A 22,599-nucleotide genomic window follows, 5' to 3' on the forward strand; every position below is an offset into this window, starting at 1 on the left:
AATAAATTTAGATAACTCCTTGCTCATCTTAAAAATACTTTTGGAGCACCTGGGTGGCTCAATCAGTTAAACGTCCGACTTTGGCTCAGGGCATGATCTCACAATTCACGAGTAGGAGCCCCGCATCAGGCTCTGTGCTGACAGCTCAGACAGAGCCTGGAGACTGCTTCAGATTCTGTGTCTCCCTCTCTCTCTGCCTCTCTCTCTCTCTCTCAAAAATAAATAAACATTAAAATTTTTTTTAAAAAAATAAATACTTCTGTGGTTCCATAGCACAACTGCTGATTTGTTGAAATTAACTAAATGCCATTGCAGTATAAAAAAATTACGCAGAGGGCACTTTTATTCCCGCAACTAATGCGGCCATGGGGTCTATCATTAAAGGGCTGAAAAACATTCCGGGATCAAAACCCAGAACTTTATGATGGAATCTGAAAGCGCACTGAAACAAACATGCATGTGTTCACCATCTCTGGGACAAAAGGCTTCACCGCTCTTAGCTCCCTGTTAACTCAGATAATCTGTTCGATTATAAAGATTCACACAAGTCCTGGCTACGCAGGAAGTGTGCTAAGTGTCATGTTCCCCATAAACCGTTCTTATGGGTGTCATAAAATAACCTGTTCCTTTTCCACCCACCTTCATCTCTAAAGACCACACAACTCTTACTTCTTGTATTGTCCATCTGGATTGTGTATCAGTTGCTTATCCCAGCTTCTAAGTACCAAATCCTACTGGCACTATCAACTTTGTAATTCTTTTGTAATCTGCTTTTTGACCAGGGCCTTAGTCCTCACCTGTCAAGCTAAGACATGAACTAAGAGATGGAATTAAGAATTTTGGCTATAAATGAATATTGAGTGTCTCCAGAGCCTTCCTGGTCTAGATGGGTCACATCAATCAGAGAGGACTCAAGTTGCATAGGAGAGGGTAGCACAATGGTTATACACACTGGCCTTGAGTTATGCACACCTGAGTAGATACTGGCTCTGGTGCTCGCTATCTGTGTCACCTTGGGCAAATGACTTAAGCACTCATGTCTTCAGTATCATTATCTCCTCAATGGGATAATAAGAATACTTACCTTAGTGGGCTACTGTGAAGATTAAATGCAATGATGTAAGCAGAGCCCTTAGTTTAGTTCCTGACATAGCAAATGCCAGTAAGTAAGCGGCAGCTTCCAGGCTTTGTTGCTGTTTGTTCTGGGAATAAAGAAAAAGGCCCTTGTTCTCTTTTACCCTATTCAGATGATCTGATCAGGCTAGATTATGGACTGGGATGAGTAACAGGAGGAAGCAGTATTTCTGTCCTGGGGAGAGTCTTGCTTCCCCGCATAAGGGAGCTAATCAGGCTCCAGGAGACCCAAAGGGTATTTCATGACAAAACAGCTCCCCGAATAGTAGCAGTAGGCAATGCTTCTGGAATGCCAATTTTCTCAAGACTGAATCATTACCAAACTGTCATCCTGTCTCTGAGTCTAGGCGGCCAACAAGAGTTCTGCATCTTACTCTCCGAAGATGGCGTACAGCTCCTGGGCTTCTCTCACCCACACTCCATACCACGCACTTAGTACTAAGTCCCATTTGCTTAGTACCAACCCTACAGAGATGCAGTGGCTCCGTCCTCACCTGATGGGCTTGCTGTAAGAGCTCCATTCGCTCCTGAAGAATCTGACAGTCATACTCTCTGCTCTTCCTCAGCATCTGCCGCCGTAACTTTTCTACCGCGGTTCTCAGCTCTTCTTGCTGTTTTTCACTTAATAATTCACCAAACTTGATAACGGTTTCTTGCTGCAGAGCATTGTACAAAGTAGCTTCTAGTTCCTGGATTCTCTGGCAAACAGAATTAGAAAAGTCTAACTTTGGAACTTAGCATTTCTGGTGGAATGTGAATGGAGACACTTGCGTGTGGGGGAGAGGGGAGTTATGTATTACTGGAATCTTACGGGATCATAGCACTAAAATCAATCTCAAAGCTTATCCAGCCACACTACCGTTTTGATAATCCCCTTTGTAAGACTCCGTGAGTCATCGAGCTAACAATACCTGAACTTCTCTGATGATGGGGCATCTGTTCTTTTTCTTGGGATCCTGTCCATTTCACACACCTTTCATTTTTAGTAAGTCCTTACTTTGTTATAAAAATTGTATATTCTTCTATTCTCAAATGTAGCTGAGAACAGATTTGTGCTCTCTTCCATCTGACAGCCCTTCAGATATGTAGACATCTATCATGGTGGCTGTACGTTTAGAAATAAGCACTGAAAAGTGGTCTAAGTTGGAATACTAAGTTGGGGCTCTATTTCACACACAAAATGCCACCTCTCTTCCACATGACACACATACGAACTTGAAGATGGCTTTACAGTCTCCCTATCTTAAAATACAAATTAGGAGACATGATCTGAAAATGGCCTGGAGTCTTTGGAATTGGTTTGTTTTTTAATATTCTGACATTTAAAGCTGCTTTAGCTATAAAATGCCTCCTTGAGTCTTCTCTGTTTTGGATGAAGAATCCTTATATCCTTATATTCCAGTTTTGTTTTGTTTTGTTTTTTAAACATACTTCAGTTATAGTCACCAAAATCTACAATCTTACCTCCTGTGACTTTGACAGAGGTGAATGGTCATGCCTTGGTACAGAGTATTTTCCTAGCTCTTGTTTCCAAGTTCCTAGCTCTTGTACTCGACTGAACAGATCTCATCTTTTTAACATGACATGTGTCTGAATGAGTACTTGCTCATGGGACACATAAGCACCTGAACCTGACCATGTGTAGGTAAAGAAGGCAAGGATAAAAGGGTAGGAAGGGAGGGGAGAAAGTGCTTCCTTCTTTATTCTCTGGTGACCAACTCTCATTTTTCTCCTTTCCCCATCGAGCAGTGCTCAGAATTTCTTACTCATTTTGGAGAAGAATACTAATTCATCTCTGTTACAAGCAGGGGCTAAGTGCTTCATTCTTATCCCCAAAGTGACTCAGGCTGCTTCCAGGAAAGCATTATAAAAACCTCTACCAGCAACTCCTTGAAATGTTCCCCTTTTAAGTTTGGTCTTTTTCTCTTGAGTCATTACTGTGAATTAATGGTTGGGGGGGGGCAGTATATGGAGAGAAGAAATGCAAGCTGTTGTCCCGTATTAGGAATTATGTGTTATGAATCTGTCATGGGGAATGAATCAAATGGGGTCCTCAGTCCACACAGCCTTCTGTGGGGGAGAAAAGGCACAACCCATCTCCCGAACAGCCTCACTTACTGTGGCTGGATTACGGTAGAGAAGGCCACAGGGTCTGGAGTCAGAACTGAGCACTACGTGCTTGCTCTCTCGGGCAGAGTTCTTTCACTCTCCAAGCCTTCATTTCCTCATATGTAATACAGGAATGATCATATTACCTGCACCCCAGAGGGTTGTTGTGAGAAATATGTGAAGGAAAAATATACACAGCAGACATTAAATGCTCTACTCTTTTCTCACTACGTGAGGCTCCCAAACAGTTAGATTTAATAAAATTTCTCTTTCATCTACAGTACCATCCAACCTGTCTCTCATTAAAGTATTCTGTAACAGACACTTAATTTTTTTATATGAAGCATAATTAAGTATTCATTACATATTATAAGAGTAATCTAATGGGAAATAGGTAGGGATGTATTTATTCTACAACCAGAACTGGAAACCACTGAATAAATGAGCTTCCATGTTGTGGTCTATTCAAGTACATGGCGGGACAAGTGAACCATGATGCTTCACTCCACAGCACAGGACTGTGAACTCTGGGTGTCCTGAGTGCTTGCTGTACCTACCATATATGCTTGGTCGAGAGCTTGTTTTCTGTAATCTAGTTCTTCCTCCAAATAGCCTTTTATTTTGCAGAATTGTTCCTATAAAAAGGATAAAGAGAAAAGACAAAGCGATATGAGCTTACATAATAAAAGATGAAGAGAATGATAAAGAGAAAAGAACTTAGTTTACTAGAAAGCAGTATATAAATGGTATTGATGAATGTTTCCTCTAACTCCCCAATAAGACCAGTCACGAGCATTTATAGGGTCATAGATCCTGTTAGGAAAATAGTTCAACTTTCATAGTCTCACACAGAGAATGTGAAAATCAATGGAAAGAAGTATACAAGATATCATGAACAATCCACCACATGGAATGCTTTCAAGGATTTTTATGCCAGTCCAAGAGCGCGTGGTTAAGGACAGGGTTACTAATAACTATATCTGTGCAAATATACTGTGAGAGTCTATTTTTGTAAGAATGTTTTGAAATGTAATATGCACAGTTGCATAATAAAAAATGATTCAAAATTATCTCGCACAATTAGCAAACACAAAGATGGATAATGATGTGGGTGGATGGCAGCTATTCCACCCACAATGTCACTTCATGAATGGGCTTCTGCTTCTGCTACAAAACTAGTACGAGCTGGGACCGAAATCTGAAGTTCCCTTGCTTGTCCCCAGTGTCTGCATGCCTGGTCTCACATCGCAAGCATCTTTCCAACAGCATTTAAAAATATAACTTTGTGGGGCACTTGGGTGGCTCAGTCGGTTCAGGGTCCAACTTCGGGATCAAGGTTCATGAGCTCAAGCCCTGCGTCAGGCTCTGTGCTGATAGCCTGGAGCCTGTTTTGGCTTCTGTGTCTCCCTTTCTCTCTCTGGCCCTCCCCTACCTGCGCTCTATACTCTCTCAAAAATAAATAAACATTAAAAGTATATATATATCTCATGGGGCACCTGGGTGGCTCAGTCGGTTGAGCATCCAACTTCTGCTCAGATCAAGACCTCGTTTGTGAGTTCGACCCCCGCATCAGGCTCACTGCTGTCAGCCTGTCAGCATGGAGCCCGTTTTGGATCCTGTCTCCTCTCTCTGCCCCCCTTCCCACTTATGCTGTCTCTCTATTTTTTCTGTATTTGACTCCTCCTTTGGTTTCATAGCTAAAACTTTTAACTGTACTGTCCATTTTATATCTCTTAAGGCTACCAATACTGTAGTACAATATTAATGAAAAATAAGAAAAACATTTAATATTGGTGTTTTGTCACAGAATTCATTTTGCTCCATATTTCAATGAAATCATAAAATCATCTGACAGAGCAAACTTCATCACTCTGAAAGCTCTGCACACTTTTTACCTCCGTTGAATGTCATAGCAGCTCCATACAATACTCCAGGCTGATATTTTACCCCCACTTTACAAGTAGTGACAGTGAGGCTTTTTTTTTTAAGTTTATTTATTTTGAGAGAGACAGAGACAGTATGAGTGGGGGGAAGGACGGAGAAAGGGGGAGAATCCCAAGTAGGTTCAGCTGACCGTCTGGTCAGCACAGAGCCCAATGCGGGGCTCAAATTCACAAAATCGTGAGATCATGACTCAAGCCGAAATCAAGAGTCAGACGCTTAACCAACCGAGCCACACAGGCACCCTGCAAGTTATTCTTGTTATAGGATTCCCTAACCTGATAGGAATCACTACCTGTTTTTCAGTAGTAATAATAATAATGACAGTACAGTTATAAAATCCTATGTATTCCTGTAAGTTATAATGAACAATTCCTGTGCTTAGGGATTTAAAGAAATATTTAATTACGGTAAAACACACAAAATTACTCTTAACAATTTTTAATTGTACAATTCAGTAGGGTTAAGTATATTTACACAGTTAAGCAGCCAATCTCCAGAATGCTTTTCATTTTGCAAAACTGAAACCGTATCCATTAAATGACAACTCATTTTCTCTTCGTCTTCACTCCTAACGGCCATTGTTCCTACTTTCTATTAGTCTGACTACTCTAGATACTTACGTAAGTGGAATCATACATTATTTGTCTTTTTGCGATTGGCTTATTTCACTTTGCATAATATCCTCAAGGTTCATCCACGTTATATCATATATTAGAATTTCCTTCCTTTCTAAAAGTTTTTTTTATGTTTATTTTTGAGAGAGAGAGAGGAGAGAGAGAGAGGGAGTGAGTGAGTGAGAGACAGAGCAAGCAGGGGAGGGGCAGAGAGAGAGACACACAGAAGCTGAAGCAGCTCCAGGCTCTGAACTGTCAGCACAGACTCTGACGCGGGGCTCAAACCCTCAGACCGCGAGATCATGACCTGAGCCGAAGTCGGATGCTCAACCGACTGAGCCACCCAGGCGCCCCAAATTTCCTTCCTTTCTAAAGCTTTAATAATATTCATTGTATGTACAGACCACATTTTGCTATCCATTCATCCAGTGATAGACTCTTGAGTTGCTTCCACATTTAAGCTACGGTGAATAATGCTGCTGTGAGCATGGGTGTACAAACATTTCTTTGAAAACCTACCTTCAATTATCTTGGGCATATTCCCAAAAGTGGTATTGCTGGATTATATGATAATTCTATTTTGAATATTTTGAGCAACCACACCATACTATTTTCATTAGCAGCTACACATCATTTTATGTTCCTAACAACAACGCAAAGGTTCCAATTTCTCCATGTTCCCACCAACACTTGTTATTTTCTGTTTTGTTTTGTTTTGTTTTGTTTTGTTTTGTTTTGTTTTTGATAGTGGTCATCTTAATGGGCACAAACTGGCTTGGAGATTTTTAAAATCATAGTTATACTCATCATTTCTGTAATTTTTACTCTGACTATACATGGTGGAAAAATTATTTAGCTTAAGAAAGAAATCACCTAGTTGAATTTTATTCAGCATTAGTTTTAGAAATATTGTAAAAATACAACATATCTTTGAAGAATATAACTTGAAATTGTGGGATACTTTCAGGAATTTCATTCCCCAGTCTGTACACCAAATAATGCGAAGCTGCAAACTTTCATTGGTGCCAATGAAACTGGTAGGAAAGAGTTGTTTTCCATTTGCCTTGACTATTTTTCTTCATTTAAAAAAATTTTTTTTTTTGAGAGAGAGGGTGCAAGTGATTGAGGGTCAGAGAGAGAGAGAATCCCATGAGGGGCCGAGAGAGAAAGAACTGGGGCTCACCTGAGGTGGGGCTCAAGCTCACGTGAAGCAGGACATGAGCTCACCCTAAATGGGGCTCGTGCTCACCTGATTCAGGGTTCCAACTTACAAAGCGTGAGATCATGACCTGAACTAAAGTCCGGTGCTTAAGCACTGAGCCACCCAGGTGCCCTATTTTTTGTCATTTTTGTGATGCCTCATCTTTGGACTCACCATGTCACTTTCCAATTCCATCATTTTCTGGTGCAGGGCAGCCTCCGCTCCTTCGATTTGCTGGATCCACTAAGGAGTAAACAAGGAGTAAACAAAAATGTCTGACATCACTGCTTGACATGGTGTATATGGTGCAGTCTACTAAGTTGCTTTGTCTCTTCCTCTTTTTTCTCAGAGAACTGAAGTGGAAACTCGGTGCGTTTTATCTCTTAGTTCAGGAAATAGAGTTATTCATTCATTCGCTCATTCATTCACTCACTCAACAAACGCATTCACTGATGTCGACCATGTGTCAGGCACTGCACTAGGTACAAGGGCTTCTATGGTGAGTAAGACCAACATGTTTTTTGCGCTCATTAGAAAACACCATAGGAGGCTTTCTTGGAAAAGACAACTGCGCTAGAGTCTGACGATTTTGAGTCAAAGATGATTAGGCAAAAATGACGGGCAAGTTCCAAGCAGAAGAGATATCCAATTCTTCGTGGTTGGGGGAAACATAATGAAAGTAAGAAGGCCAGGTGAGACTGGAGAAATGGCCATTTTTCAGTGTATGAAACGGACTACAGCTAAGTGTTGAAGAATCATTTTTGTTAAGTGGAGGCATTTTAAATCACATTAAAAAACTTACCTTTCCTAACACTTAGAATATATCATCCTGTTATATGGCACTGACGTTAACATTGATCAACACCCTGAGTAAAATCAGATTTTGAATAAGATTTTGAATAATAAGATTGAATAATAAGATTTTGAGTAATAAGCTTACCACATATACTGCTTAATAGAACATATTATAACATGTCTCTCCCAAGTTAAACATCAGCTTATCTTGTAGGGAGGCAACTGGGCGTAATAATTGTGGGGGATCTACAGGCAGACTACCCTGGGTCTAATCCCAATCTAGGATTTTCATGGCTGTGTGGCCTTGAAAGGTTATCTGATTTCTCTAAGCTTTAACTTTCTTTTCTGTGAAATAGGGTTAATAATTTGAAGAATTACAGGATGTAATTAATGGAAGACACTATGCACAATGTACTGCATGTACTGGGTACACAATAATTCTAGTTCTTGGTTAACATTCATCCATTCATTTTAGAGAGAGAGATGAAAGCATGTGAGCAGGGGAGAAGGGCAGAAGGAGAAAGAGAATCTTTTTTTTTAATATAAATTTTTTTTTAACATTTATTCATTTTTGAGAGATAGAGACCGAGCATTGAGCAGGGGATGGGCAGAGAGAGAGAGGGAGACACAGAATCCACAGCAGGCTCCAGGCTCCGAGCTTTCAGCACAGAGCCTGACATGGGGCTTGAACTTGTGAACGGTGAGATCGTGACCTGAGCCGAAGTCGGATGCTCAACTGACTGAGCCACCCAGATGCCCCAAGGAGAAAGAGAATCTTAAGCAGTCTGTACCCTCAGCGCAGAGCCCGATTCGTGGCTTGATCCACCACCTTGGGATCATGACCTGAGCTGATATCGAGTCATATGCTCAAATGACTGAGCCACCCAGGCACCCCAACATTTATTTTTATACATCTACACTGTTAGGAATTTGCCTCCATACTAGTGATTTCATTTCAGTTTATCTGTGATAAATTATGTGGTGCACTGAGCATTTTTTAAAAATATTTATTTTTGAGAAAGAGAAACAGCATGAGCAGGGGAGGGACAGAGAGAGAGGGAGACACAGAATCCAAAGCAGGCTCCAGGAAAGAGCCTGATGCATGGCTTGAACTCACAAACCACGAGATCATGACCTGAGCCAAAGTCAGATGCTTAACCGACTGAGCCATCCAGGCGCCCCGTGCATTTTTTCTACGTACTAAAGCCTGACATTCACAAGGCGATACCATGTCCAACAGCCTCTTAGCTATAAGAAATGGGGGGAAAGAATAAATGCACAGGGAGACTGAGGACCTACTCTCTCAGTTCTTGTACATACACGTGGCCTCCCCTTGAAACAGATTTCCATCCGAAATCATGGGTAGTCTCTGCAAGTGCAGACTATCAAGCTTTATTAAAATGCTGCCTTTTACTTACTGCCCATTTATCATTGAGAAACTGTATTTTTAAGTATAGTAAATTAAAGCAGTTCAGTCATGGGCTTCAGATACAGACTCGTGTGTTGACTTGTAGCCCTTCTGACTTGTGAAGCTTGACACAAGTTACTGAATAGCCCACACCTCAGTTTCCTCATGTGTAGAATGAAAACAGTGGATAAATTTAGGATGGTTGGGAGAACAATGACATTTGTGCAGTACCTGGCCCATAACATGTTCTCACTTAAGATTACTGCTCTTACTCTTATTAACACAAAGTCACAATAGGATTTCCTTGTTGGAAATTTGTCTATGTTCAATCTCTGGTTATCAATTATACTCCTAGACAGCAGAATGCTATCCAAGGTTGTGGTATTCAAAAGTTCAAGGCTGACATTTAGAATTACTTGGAGATAGACATGTTCATCTGTAAATCCCAAAGGTAGGAGGCAACACTAACTTGTGAACTGCACAGACTATGAGCACTCTAAGGACAGGTTTGCATCTTGTGCATTTGGTTCTTCACTTATCCCTTCAGTGCTAAGCACACTGTCATCACTCTAAATGCTCAACTGAACCCCTCATACCGGTCTTGCAAAGGAGGTAAGTGGAGGCGTGAACTAATTTGCTGAAGGGCTAATAGATCAGCTCCTACAGGCTCTGTAAAGGGTGCTTCCTGCTTTCAATAGAATGCTTGAGGGGAATTGTGGTGCAGTGGAGAAGAAGATCATGGACTCCGGGAACAGACTGCTTGAGTGTGAATCCTGAGCCCATCGTTTTCTAGCTGTGTGACTAGGGCAGTTACCTGCTTTCTCTGTGCTTCAGATTCCTCATCTATAACAGCAGTATCAAGAGAAGTGCCAGGTACAAACAAAGCACTATGCAAGTGTTAATTATGGTTAAGTTCAAGTTGCATCGCATGCACACAGGGCAGGGAATGGAAGAAAATTTCCATCAATCTAAGTAAATGTGAGGCACATAGACCCATTTTTCTTTTACTTTTTCCTATTCCTACTTTCTTTTTTTTAACGTTTATTTATTTTTGAGAGAGAAAGAGTGCGCACGCGCATGAGTGGGGGAGGGGCAGAGAGAGGGAGACAGAATCCGAAGCAGGCTCCAGGGTCTGAGCTGTCAGCACAGAGCCCGACGTGGAGCTCAAACTTATGGACCTCGAAATCCTGACCTGAGCCGAAGTTGGATGCTTAACCAACTGAGCCACCCAGGCGCACCAGCCTATTCGTATTTTCTTTTCCATTTCCCTAATCTTTCCTTCACATCCTAGTCCTCGCCTTTTACAGAAATTGGCCCAAGTTTTCTTGATATCCCTAAATTAAGGTGACTTTTCTTTGAATAAAGAATTGTAGCCCTTCATGAGTCCAATAGAATGTGACACTGGCTATTGCTGCCAAATAAATGTAGCAGATATGGGAGTACAAACTGTATTTTCTTCATCAGCGTGGCATTGGAACACTGTCCTGTGGACATTCACAAAGTCACTTATTCACTCCCTCAGTAAATACTTGCTGATCACCTGTTGGATGTGCTGGACTGTTGTGAAGAACTAGGGAAACAAAGTGGAATAAACAGATACCATAGTTGCCCTCATGGAGTTTAACGTCTAGTGGTAGGTAGTTGTGGGGCATATAACAACAACAAAAAACAAGCAGCCACATTACAGTTGTTAAAAGCCATAGTAGCAGATGCACAGGTCACTGTAGAAATACAGAGAAAAAAATACCTAACAGGGCCTGGGCGAAGAAGAAGGGTACCCATGTATGGGGATGTCTAATGGTTAAGATTGAGCCACACAAAGGGAGAAAAGGAAGAAGAAAGTAACTTCTAGGCAAAGAGAACAGCCTAAGGACCAAGGGATGGAAATACTGATAGAGATGGAGAAAGAGAGAGAGAAAGAGAGACACAGAAGACTGGGACACCAAAAGGATTTGTATATGGCTGGCCCTCAGCTAGGGACCAAAGAAACAAGTGGGATCCTGGAGAAGCAGGCAAGAGCCAGACCTAGGGACCCTCTTGGCAAGTTCTAGATTCTGGACCTTATGTTTGGGACAATGCAAGGTTATTAATGTGTTGTGGATAGGGAAAGTGATGGGTCTGTAATTAAATTGCAAGGGAACTAAGTTTTTTAAAAAGCAAATACCAGGTACTATTTCACATGTATATAATTCCTTTTGTTATCTGATACCTGGTCCATACTAAAATCTCCCCAGGTGTCAGCAAAATGTTTCCCCCCCGCCTTGGTTTCCCTGAATCAGTATCCAAAAAAGGGATTATTTTAATAATTTTTAAGTAATCTTTTATTTTATAGCAGCCCTTCCCTCTTCAAGTATGTGCTGATTCTCAAGGCACCCTGAACACAGCCACTTCTCAGGCTTCTCCGATTGGCTCTTTCCTCCTCTCTTCCTGCCATTTACCAGGTTAAGACACAAGGGGGCCAGAGCACACACTCAGTGTTGCTCAGCTGACAGTCCCCAGGTTGGACTTTCTGAATTGTATAGCCATGAACCACCGCCAGGTTACAGAATCATCTGGGAACAACTGCTATATGCACACCCAGGGAAAAGCCCATAAAAAGAGCCAGGCTCTCTAGTTTACCATCTCTCAACAAAAACCTCTATTGGTTTCCCAGCTTGGGAGGGACTGTGTGGATAATATAATCCAGAAAGTTTTCCATTCTGTAAGAAATACATTTTTTTAAGAGACTACAAAGCAAGAATTATCCACCCACCCCAAATCACACTTTTCTTTAGTGTGTTCCCATTCTATTGGGGTTGCATCACCCTGAAAAAAAGACATTTATTAGGTATTCAATAACACAAAGTCATGTGCAAAGAGAATGTCCTTCAACCCTACCCTAGTCTTTAGGGGTTAAGCCAGACACTGAGATGATCTGAATGTTAGTATGATGTATTACCTTTTCTGCCAGGGACAGCACAGTGCTGGCCTGAATTATGGCCACTTGTTCTTCATTTCTTAAGTTCTGTCAAAAAGAAAAAGAGAAAGAGAGAGAGAGAGACAGAGAGAAAAGAGAAAATAAGCTGAAGACACAATATTTACACTATCAGAAAATACTGCCTAACTGCCTGTTATAGATACTCTTGCCTATGCATGCATGAAGGTTAACAACTGTTCTATTTCACTTGGTAACAATTCTTAACAAAATGTTCATTCAAAACGTGTAAAAAGTACATTAAATGTGATTTTTTATATCTCTAAAACGGACTTGATTTTGTTTCACAGTCGTTTGATGTGATTTAATTGATTCTGTTCTCTCCTTTGATAATTTTTCAAGGCAAAAAAAAAAAAAATGGTGTGACTCTTTCAACCTGCATATGCATCATTCACCTAGTATCTCAATGAACGGTCCTCCCACTGAATTAATATGCCTTGACCCTGCCTGGAAGGTGTTTTTTAGAAAGAAAAGAGATTATAGTTTCCTGGTCCATTTTTATGGGGCTGCCACCAACCCTAGTATTTAGCAACATTTGCAACTGCATGACTGATTAATTTCACGCCGGATGGCTCTAAGCAACAGTGAGAAGGTAATTAGCTTTAATCACTGCAGATGTGGTCGGCATTCAAACCTGAAACCAGCCCTCGAAGAAAAGGACTTTACCAGTTTCCATTTCTGCCACTACCTTCCAGAGATCCTTAGAACCCCTCAACTAACTTATTTGATAAACCATGACTGGTTCTCTCCCATGAGCCACATCCTTAAGAGAACATGGTATCTCACTTGCTATTATTTTACATGACTGGCAAATATTTCTTGCTTCTCATTGGGCAAATTCGTATCTTTACTGCCCTTAATCAATTCATTACTTACCCCATTATCACCCAAGATATCAAGCTGCTTTATGAGATCAGGGATGTTCACATCCTGCAATATCAAGGAGATACATTCAAGTTAAAGACACAAATGCGGTTTAACATTCTATCAGTGCCCGACCCTTAAGTCTGAGTAGACATTTTAAGACCTGTACTTCCTTGGGTTGTTTTCAATCAGGTACATGTGGCTTTATGTTTCCACTCTGCTTCTTGCAAGTTGCATGAACCTGGGAAAACTACTTAATGGCTCATTCTCAAATTCACCAGCTGCAAAATATCTCCTGATTTTGAGGATAAGAGATTCTATATCAAAGAGTCTAGTTTATAATAAGGACTTGGAATTCTTTCATTAATTTTTTTTCCTGATAATTGCCATTTTCTTTTCAATTGCAATAAATTTTAGGTATAAAGAAAACTAACAGGTAATAAATATAATCAACCAATTTCATTTAATTAATGGAATTCTAACCTGGTTGAGATTTTGACTGCCACATAGAAAAAAATACAGCACATTCCATCTTTTAGCATTAATTTCATGCTGTGAAAAACAGCTCATTTTGACTATATTTCTTGAGACAGTTTGAAGTAGCTGAACTCCATTTGAAAAAATTTCCCTGAATATAAATTACATCCACTGGATTAGCTTGTTTGTGATTTATCTAAGAAAAAGCATCTAAGGAAAAGACAAAGTAAAGTACTTTTCATTTAATTAGAGCTGAATAAAAAACAAAACAAAACAAAACAAAACAAAAACATGGCTCTGGTTTACAAATTTTTGTGCAGCCCAGGAAGGCCAGAAATTTAAACACCATGAAAGAGGTTCAGGATGAAAAACAAGGAAACACAATTTTACTGCCTAATTTTCCTCCCACTTTTTACTGTGTTAGTACCACTTTCTCCTCTTACTCACATTCAGATAGCGGTATATCCTTTCTTTCCACCAGGAAGGGGGAGGTCTAGCTCAATCTCATAGGTAGAGAGAAAGCAATGAAAGCAGGTATTATCTGGCAGCTTGGGGTGGGAGCAGGAAGGGCCATGCACAAGGTCAAGGAGAGACCAGGAATAGCGGGAGGCATCCCAGCTTTCCCTTTGGGATAGATATTCACCATGTGATTTCATTACATTGAAGGGATAATATATTTTCCAGGAGATGGAGCCACCTCCATTCAACCTGAATGTCTAAAATGTATTCTGATATCCCTAAAGATAAAATTACATTTTATCTAAATGAACAATGTTACAAATCATAAATCCTTCCAAAAGACAAATCTTCCCTAGATGAAACATATCAAAAGAGAGGGTGGACCAGATGATTTCAAGGTCCCTTCCAGCACCAAATTCCAAGATTATGAATCCCACAGCACTTAGGACAGCACAACAAAGGGACTCGACAAACACTTTTTTATCTGGTATCCTTGAAATGTGTTTCTTGAAGTATGGAATTTATTTAGTATCTCCCCTAGATAATGAAGGTTAATTATCTTAATATCTGAATTTGCATCATTCCTTATGCTATTGTGTTCTAAATAATCATGGTTTATTGTGTTCTCTATTAACCATTCATACATCTGTCACACATCTTTTTAATAAATAAAAAAAATTATTTTAAGTAAGCTGCACATGCAATGTGGGGCTCAGACTCATGACCCCGAAGATCAAGGGTAGCACACTCTACTGACTGAGTCAGCCAGGCACCCCTAGGTGCAGCTATTTTCAATATCTACATAGTTTGTATCAAAATGACATCCAGTGACTGAAAAACAAGTCATGAACAACCTCCCCTTTTCCAGTTCCCAGTTTTTCCACTTTCTACAAACATAAAAAATTGAGTGTCTGCCTACCTTGACACCTTCTTTCATACAGTAGATCTGTAGAGCACTCACACCATCTGAGAATGGGTGAATTTGTAGATTAAATGGAGGGGATCGTCTCTCTCTTTCCTTGAAATACAGTGAAAAGTATATGGGAATTAAAAAACAAAAAGCAACAACTGATCAAATGCTAAACCAGTTGTCTGTGTTCTCTCTTTATACTGTTTCAGTTTATCAATGTCATTGTGCAAAAAAAAAATTGAACTCAAGATGTTCATGCTTAAATTTAATGGAAAAGAAGAGATAAATCAACTAAGAAGTATGGTAGAAGAATTTATAGTGTCATTCAGTCTTGCAAGTTTTTTGATCAGAGAAATGTAGGAAGTGAAGTTCCAATTTAAACTACATGAATATTTAGAGCTTTCAGGTGTCACAGAGAATGGTCTTTTGACCATGAAGTTTTATGGCAGCTAACAGCCTTTTGCATATTCAATCTACTCAAGCTTTATGATTAAGATATGTGGGCTACCAAAGATGACTTAACACTTCTTCACGGAGGAGCACCAATCACTAACTCTATCCAAATCTAATTTGAAAAAATCTCAAAAAGAAGCTGCTGGCAAAATAACAGAGCTATCAAATGGGAAATTTCTTACCTTTTACATATCAACATACATTCAACCAGACCCTATGCCAGATTCTTTTTTTAAAAAAATATATATTTAAGTAATCTCTATCCCCAGTGTGGGGCTAGAGCTCATGACCTTGAGATCAAGAGTCACACGTTCTTCTGATGGAGCCACCCAGACACCCAAAAGAAGTCAGGTTTTGTGTGTGTGTGTGTGTGTGTGTGTGTGTGTTTGTTTCAGATTATTTTTATAAGTAATGTCTATACCCAACATGGGGCTTGAACTCATGCCCTGACATCAAGAGTCATGTGGTCTACTGACTGAACCAGACAGGCACCCCACTAGGCCAGATACTGTGTGATAAAATAAAAATCTGATTTTATTGATATGTTTTACTTAAAAAAAAATAAAAAAGACAGAAATTTGGCCAGGTTAGCCAAGGTATTTCCTTAAACAAGTTACCTTGCTTTTTGGCCTTTTTCATAAGTACGTTATAGATTTAAAAGTTTACTCACAAATTCAAGTGTCTAAAACAAAATATTTTTGTATATACCAGTCTGAAATACTGTTCTTGAGGTAACATTTTTATGAGTCAGAATTCAATGAAGGATGGAAATGATTATTGAGAAGCAATGAAATATTGATGAAGTTTGATATCTATTATTTAAATTATTTAAAAATTATTCATTAGTCTTGTTCTTAAAGGCAATAGTGTTGAAAAGTACAGTCTCTGAGCAGACAATTCTGACTTGCGTCAGTGTTTCACCACTTATAGTCACAGGTCTTGGGCAAGTTGTTTAACCTGGGTTGCCTCATCTATAAAATCCTGATTATGGTCGTTGAGGTCCAAGGAGAGTACGCATCAGAAATGCTTAATTCAGCACCTCCCACACAGAATGTGTTCAGTGCATGTTAACTGTTATGAGTATTTCTATTATCATTATTATCATCATTGCCTTACTTCTAGCTCTAGGTTTCGAAACTCCAGCAGCTCATTCTGGTCTCGGGCATCCTGTAGTTCTTGTTGCAACCGGTGATTTTCTGCCTCCTGTTTTTCTATCTAATAAAGTAAATCCTCAAGTTAGGTGAACATTGCAAACACCGTCTACAGCTTAGCAAAGCAAGCATGGAGAGCACTCGTTTATGTGGTGAATAAATCATCTAGACCATGAAAAAAAAAATCCCAATGAGATGTGAACAAAAGAAGTCTTAGGCTTTCCTCCTAGTTATCCTTTGGTTGAGTTTTTTGTGTCATGGAGGAAAATGAGACAAGATGACACACATTCACCGACAACGTCTGGGGACCCTGTGAGTAGTGAATCTGCGAGTACTCATTAGGCTCTTGCTGTGGGTCAGGGAGAGTGTCCTGAGACTAAATTTACTGGGGTAAATCATGGACACTGACATCTCTTGTTTCTGGAGTTACAAATGGTTGGAGAAATTTTACCTAAATAGCTCTGATCATATACAAAACTTTGAGGGGTTCCAGTTATCCATAAAATAAAGCCAAACTTATCAATGTGGAATACAAACACCTAGCTTTCCAGGCTTAAATATTCTGTCATCCCTACACACACACACACACACACACACACACACACACACACACACACACACACACTCTCTCTCTCTCTCTCTCTCTCTCTCTCTCTCTCTCTCTCTCACGTGTGATCACACATAAGAATCTAGAAATTCCTATCTACCCTATGGACTGATTATGCCAGGAGCTATATCTTTGCTCATCTCTCTGCCTAAAAGAGGCTCCCCCCATTTCCTTTCCTATGTGAGGAAATCCTATTCTTCCTTGAACACAGAACTCTAATATCCCCTACCAGAAGAGGCTTCTTTTGTTTACCCATTTAGAAGTTACACCTTTTCCCTCTGTTTTCCTATACGACGTCTATAACCTGATGAAGCATAGAATTAAGTTAGTTGTGTAAAATACGCCTCACCCTGTAAGGCCCATATCTACAAGGGCTCAGAAAATTTTCATGATCTGTAATAGGCTCGGGGCTGCCTTTGATTTTTAAGCTGTGTGGGTGGACCCTTAGGCACAGTAACTATTTAAAATCTTGAACTTAGAAACAAAAATCCAGGGGCTTTTTATCATAGGATGAATCTTACTTCCCCAAGTATACACACTTGAAATAGGATGTTTAGCTTTATTATCATTTTTGGTTTTCTTTTACTCTTAGAAGCTTGAGCCCGTCAAATTCTCCTTGTAGCCCAAGAAATCAAGACCGAATGGAATCAGACAGAAGACATAATGAGAATTATTTTTTAGGTGATAAAGAAGTGTAATAACACTTACTACCGGGCATCTCTGAGACTACTAGAAGTTGACTTAGATCACAAAAAGAGATTCTACAACCTAGAATCTTGAATTTGGATCAGAGATGGGTTATTTGAGGAGATGTTTGATTCTGGTGGATAGCACTAGCAATTAGGTCAGTGGATCTTGGGTTGCAATTCAGAGACCAGGGCCGATGTGTGATGAAGCTTCTTTACAGGGACCCCTCACCTCTCTGAGAGTACCAGTTCTCGATCCTGGAATACCCACCCGCCTTCTATCCATCTGCTCTGTTTCTCCTCATTCAGAAAGTGAGGTAGGGTAAGGACTGCTAGATCAGAGGGGAGGGAGGACAAGCATCTTCTTTCCCTTTGCATGCTTACAAGAGTGTTGTGGTTAATTTTCAACTTGCCACGGCTAGTGAATATTGGCAGAAAAAATCCTAAAGTAATTTCTACATAACCTTTGGATGAACCAACAGAATTATTTCCCTTATTTAAATGGGCTTTCAAATTCTGGTTTTTTTTTTTTTCAAGAATAATTTAAAGTTACTTTGTAATCTTTTCACTGGATTTATGGAAGGTGAATACTGATGGAAAGAACCACCTTTGAAGTTAAAATGATCTCTGTTGTATTTCACTGCCCCAATCAAAAGCCTGTGTTCAGATAATCGAATTAATTATATGTACTAGGCCTAAACCATGCTTTTGCATCTTGATTTGTTGAACAACTTCCTGGACATGCTGTTTTGTACCTTGGATGCATCTTTTAAAAAGTTCTTTATTTAAAAAAAGTATATATATATGCATATATATATATATATGCATATATATATGCATATATATATGTATATAAATAGCCAAGATTAGCAAAATGATTAAGAGTGAGAACACAGTCTATGCTAGGGTGCAGCATGTTCTTGGAGTTATATTCTGTCACTGCCTTGCACAAAATAACAGGTCCTAATCACAGTGTGTTTTTTGTAGATGGACAACCACATAGGATGTGTGCACGTGTGGGTGTGTGCATATATATACATATAGATGTACAGTACCTACACAGTATGTGTGTGTGTGTGTGTGTGTGTATATATATATATGTATATATATATATATATATATATACATATATATATATACACATATATATATACATATAGTTAAATCAATAGGCTTCAGGGATCACATCCTCTCAAGTTGGCACAACGCCAGCACAGAGCCATGCACACGTGCCACTAAGTGATGGCGATGGTGGTGACAGGGATGCAGTTGAGCACGCAGCGGAGGAGAGTGCAGCGCCGGGAAAGCCTCCCCTCCCCCGAGCCCCTGTGCCACTCCTGAGAGGACCCCCTGCTGCTCCTGGATCTCTCATCATTTTCTCCTCTGCCCCACTAGGGTGTTGCGCCCAACATACCTTTTCTAAAAGCTCCTGGTTTCTCTTAATGAAAAGTTGTTTATCTTCTACCCAGTGTGAATCCTGTTTGACAAAGAATACCGTGTAGTCAGCATTTCAGAGTGGCACGAAAGAGCCTGTGTCAAACCACTTTGCCAGAGCTGTCTTCTCTCACCCAGTTTGTTGGCCTGCTGATGGCTGGTAAATGACACCCACCCCCGTCAGCTCCTCATTCAAGAACATTGGGGCCAAAGTTGCCAGGAAAATTGAACCCCCTCTTCATTGTCACTCACTATCTCTAACTTATTCAGTCTGAATAATCCAGGACCAGCCTTCCGGGGACTCAGAAGTGACCACATAGGCAAAAAGTGAAAAGGGTCAGAATGCACACAGGCTAGATACATATGGATGGAAAACATTAAAATGCAGAACCATAAATGTAGCAGAGAGGCAAAGAATGCAGCTTGAGGGGCGGGTCTTTGTCTTAGCAGCTTATGACCACTCTAGGCTATTTGTACAGCGCTCCGCTTCCTCTGGCATTCCCTCTCTTGCCCAGCCTCATTTGTTGTTGTAGCTGGGCTCACACTCTGGCCAGAAAAACACCAGGGACAGAAACACAGAGCTGAACATTCTGACACAGTGTGAGAAAGGTCACTGTGGAGAGCCAAGCTGTGTCCTGGGTGCAGCCCATGCAAAGGGTGGTCTAGAGGAAGGTCAGATTGGATTGTCTGCATCTGCAGGCAGGAGTGCTAGCCATCAAATGCCTACCTGCCCTTTTTGAGCCAGAGTCGCTTCCAGATCTTCAATTTTGGCTTTATACCTTAGCACCTCTGCTTGAAGCTGTTCCTGAGCCTAGTGAAATCAAAATTCCAGAACTCAGTAAGTAAAATGGTTCAGTACTTTTCCTCCCCTGTTCCTTGATTAGCACTCAATAAGAAAGAAAAACAACTTTTTTCTATGACCAAAGATCCTTTTAAAACTATTTTTTTATGTTTTTTTTTGAGAGAGAGAGAGAGAGAAAGAGAGAGAGAAAGCACGAGAGGGACAGAGACACAGAATCTGAAGACAGGCTTCAGGCTCTGAGCTGTCAGCACAGAGCCTGATGAGGGGCTTGAACCCACGAACTGCAAGATCATGACCTGAGCTGAAGTTAGACACTTAACCGACTGAGCCACTCAGGTGCCCCTCCTTTTAAAACTATTTTTATGGTCGGGGCTCCTGGGCGGCTCAGTTGGTTAAACATCTGACTCTTGATTTCAGCTCAGATCATGATCTCGCAGTTCATGAGATGGGAACATCGCCTGGGGCTCTGTGCTGACAGCGCAGAGCCTGCTTGGGAGTCTTTCTCTCTACATCTCCCTCTGCCACTCCCCCACTCACCTTCTCTCCCTCTCTCTCTACATAAATAAATGAACTTTAAAAAACCCTATTTTTATGGTCTAAATTTTTGCTTAAAACTTTCAATGTTCTCTTTATTATCAGGTTAAAATTCAAACTTGTTAGCTGAGATTTGAGAACTCCCATTATATTTGCAGTCTTTTCCCCCTACTCATCAACAAAGTTCACCCCTGATTTACTGGTGATCTCCTTATATCCTAAATACGCCTTATAACCCTCCACTTCTCTGTTTATTTGAACAAATTCCCCTTCTGGGGAGCCTTCTCTCATGTTGCCTCTCCCAAAACTTACCATTCTTTCAGAACCAACTTTGTGCTTTAAATCTAAATCCAGATGTATGCATGCATGTATGTATTGTGTGTGTGTGTGTGTGTGTGTGTGCATGTGTGCGTGTGCGTGCGTGTGTGTGTGTGTGTGTGTGCATGTGTGTGTGTGTGTGTGTGTGCGCATCAGCAGTTTTGGATACTGATCAGCACAGAGCCCGATGCAGGGCTCGAACCCATGAATGGCAAGATCATGACCCGAGCTGTAGTTGCATGTTTAACTGACTGAGCCACCCAGGCACCCCTGGACACTGACCTTCTATGGAGCAATCGGACTTCATTTGTTTTCAGATTCCCTTGTATTCTTCCTACACAGGACCTTATTCTCCGTGAAAAATTAGTGGGTTTTTTGTTTGCTTTTTGCCCATACACATATTTTTATCTTGTCTTATCTGGATAGGTTTCTTATTACAATGTAGAATAAAGTCATCAATGGCAGGTATCCTTTCCTTTTTTCTTTCTTCCATTCTTCCTCCTTCCTTCCTTAAAAGTAATCTTTATGCCCAACATTGGGCCCAAACTCACAACCTTAAGATCAAGAGCTGCATTCCCTATTGACTGAGCCAGTCAGGAATCCCTCCTTTTCTTATTCTTCATGATGAGGAAGATGTATCTTTGGACAATGAAGATTGTATTTACCTTTATCAGGTTAAAAAAAATTCTAAGCTTAATTTTGCCAAGAATCATTTTAACTTCAAATGAGTGTTGAGTACAATTTTCTTTCGTGTATCAAAATGATTACATCTTTTGTTTCACTGATGCTCATTCATCTATATTTTTTATTTTTGCATTTCTACTTTGAACTTACTCTATTGCTTTATTTCTAACATTGATTTGTTTTACACTATTTTGCTGAGAATGATTAAGTTGTTTTGTTTTTGGCCAGAGATAATGCTAAACCTTTATTTGGAGAAGAGGGTGAGATGAGAGAAAGTTTCTACATCATTACCTCTTCAAAAACAAGACGTATGGTCTTATTTTAAATGACCAATCCTATGTTGGTGAGAATGCTTAGAACATACTGAAAATGAAAACCACAACTGATAGTAGAGCATAAACACAAAGGAACACACATACCTCCCTTTCTAATGATTGCCTGCCTGTCTATTCCAAATCACAGGTTTCTTTTTTAAAACATTTATTCAGTTACGTATAAACATGTGCATGTACATATATTTCCACTTAAAAATACATAATTATAATATCTATCCTGTCCCACTAAACAACTAACAGTAGTTCTTACAACATTCCTCAGCACACTACAGATCCTCTAAATTGAAAGTGAGACAAAATAACTGGGTGGTCATATTCCTTCTTGCCCCATGTAAATTAATCTATGAGGCAGTTATGGCATGGTGGTTATGACTGAACTCAGAAACACAAGGTTCATATCCTAGTTATCATCTAACTAAGCTACATATCCTGGTTTCAACCTAGCTAATCTACATTTAACTCCTACTAAGCTATTATCTCCTCTCCTATAAAAAGCACATAGTTAATAATAGCCTATAACTCATAGGGTTGTTTTAGGATTACGTGAGATAATGTACGTAAAGTGCTTAGAACAATGCCTGGAACACAGCAAGCACTCAATAAATTGTAAGCATTAGTACTGTATGCATATATGTATGTGTGTGGGGGGGGTGGGTGTCTTAAAATAACGGTTTTTAAAAAACCGTGAGGCAGTTGTAGTGTAATG

At 40.1% G+C, this 22,599-nt stretch overlaps 1 protein-coding gene across 2 annotated transcripts in view; it reads right to left on the reverse strand.

Moving 5' to 3' along the window:
* JAKMIP2 (janus kinase and microtubule interacting protein 2) overlaps positions 1-22,599 on the reverse strand; it is a 68,162-nt gene that overhangs the window by 15,831 nt on the left and 29,732 nt on the right. For both annotated transcript variants that reach the window (XM_047860133.1, XM_047860125.1), the window contains exons 10-18: positions 19,948-20,031; positions 19,201-19,263; positions 16,459-16,557; positions 14,899-14,997; positions 13,056-13,109; positions 12,144-12,209; positions 7,177-7,245; positions 3,801-3,878; positions 1,629-1,832 (exon numbers count right to left, since the gene is read on the reverse strand). In XM_047860133.1, coding sequence (XP_047716089.1) covers positions 1,629-1,832; positions 3,801-3,878; positions 7,177-7,245; positions 12,144-12,209; positions 13,056-13,109; positions 14,899-14,997; positions 16,459-16,557; positions 19,201-19,263; positions 19,948-20,031 — 816 coding nt within the window. The remainder of the gene's footprint in view (positions 1-1,628; positions 1,833-3,800; positions 3,879-7,176; positions 7,246-12,143; positions 12,210-13,055; positions 13,110-14,898; positions 14,998-16,458; positions 16,558-19,200; positions 19,264-19,947; positions 20,032-22,599) is intronic.

This window comes from Prionailurus viverrinus, chromosome A1 (assembly GCF_022837055.1).
Source record: "Prionailurus viverrinus isolate Anna chromosome A1, UM_Priviv_1.0, whole genome shotgun sequence".
Taxonomy (NCBI): Eukaryota; Metazoa; Chordata; class Mammalia; order Carnivora; family Felidae; genus Prionailurus; species Prionailurus viverrinus.